The 481-nt window shown below is 71.3% G+C and overlaps 1 protein-coding gene across 1 annotated transcript in view; it reads right to left on the bottom strand.

The window, feature by feature from the left end:
• The window catches only part of SH3YL1 (SH3 and SYLF domain containing 1), a 49,838-nt gene that overhangs the window by 3,704 nt on the left and 45,653 nt on the right, over positions 1-481 (bottom strand). Inside the window, exon 7 of the mRNA XM_004686094.2 lies at positions 46-278. Within this exon, the coding sequence (XP_004686151.2) occupies positions 46-278 (233 nt within the window). The remainder of the gene's footprint in view (positions 1-45; positions 279-481) is intronic.

Genomic DNA, 481 nt, shown 5'->3' with positions numbered 1-481 from the left:
TCCCTCTGCCCAGTCCCGCCGCCCAGTCCCTCTGCCCAGTCCCGCTGCCCAGTCCCGCTGCCCAGTGTGCGGGACCCTTTGCCAATGAAGGGGGTGGCCGCGGCCATACCGCAGCCCTGCTCTGCTCCCGGGCGGCTCGGCGGACGTTGGCCCGCTGTCCCTCGCTCTCGTACTTCTCCGTGAAGGCGTCCAGGACCTCGTACAGGTCTCTGGCGTGGGCGGGCCGCGGCGTGTCGCCAAACAGGATGTCGTAGGCGCGAATGTCTCGGCAGTAAAACCTGGCGGAAATACCACCGAGGACAGACGCGGTGTCCAGGGTCACGCACGGCCACGCGCTGGGCCACCCTCAACGCCCAGAGGGGGCGCCACCCCGCCCCGCGCTGAGGCCACCCCAGAACGGCCGCGGGGCCCTGGGCCGGGAGCAGCCAGGCGCTGGCAACACACGTGGGCGCTCACACTGCAGGACGCGCGTGGACACCCA

Source organism: Condylura cristata, unplaced genomic scaffold, assembly GCF_000260355.1.
Source record: "Condylura cristata isolate star-nosed mole 26May11 unplaced genomic scaffold, ConCri1.0 scaffold00020, whole genome shotgun sequence".
In the NCBI taxonomy this organism is placed as follows: domain Eukaryota; kingdom Metazoa; phylum Chordata; class Mammalia; order Eulipotyphla; family Talpidae; genus Condylura; species Condylura cristata.
This window is presented reverse-complemented; position numbering and strand designations above follow the sequence as displayed.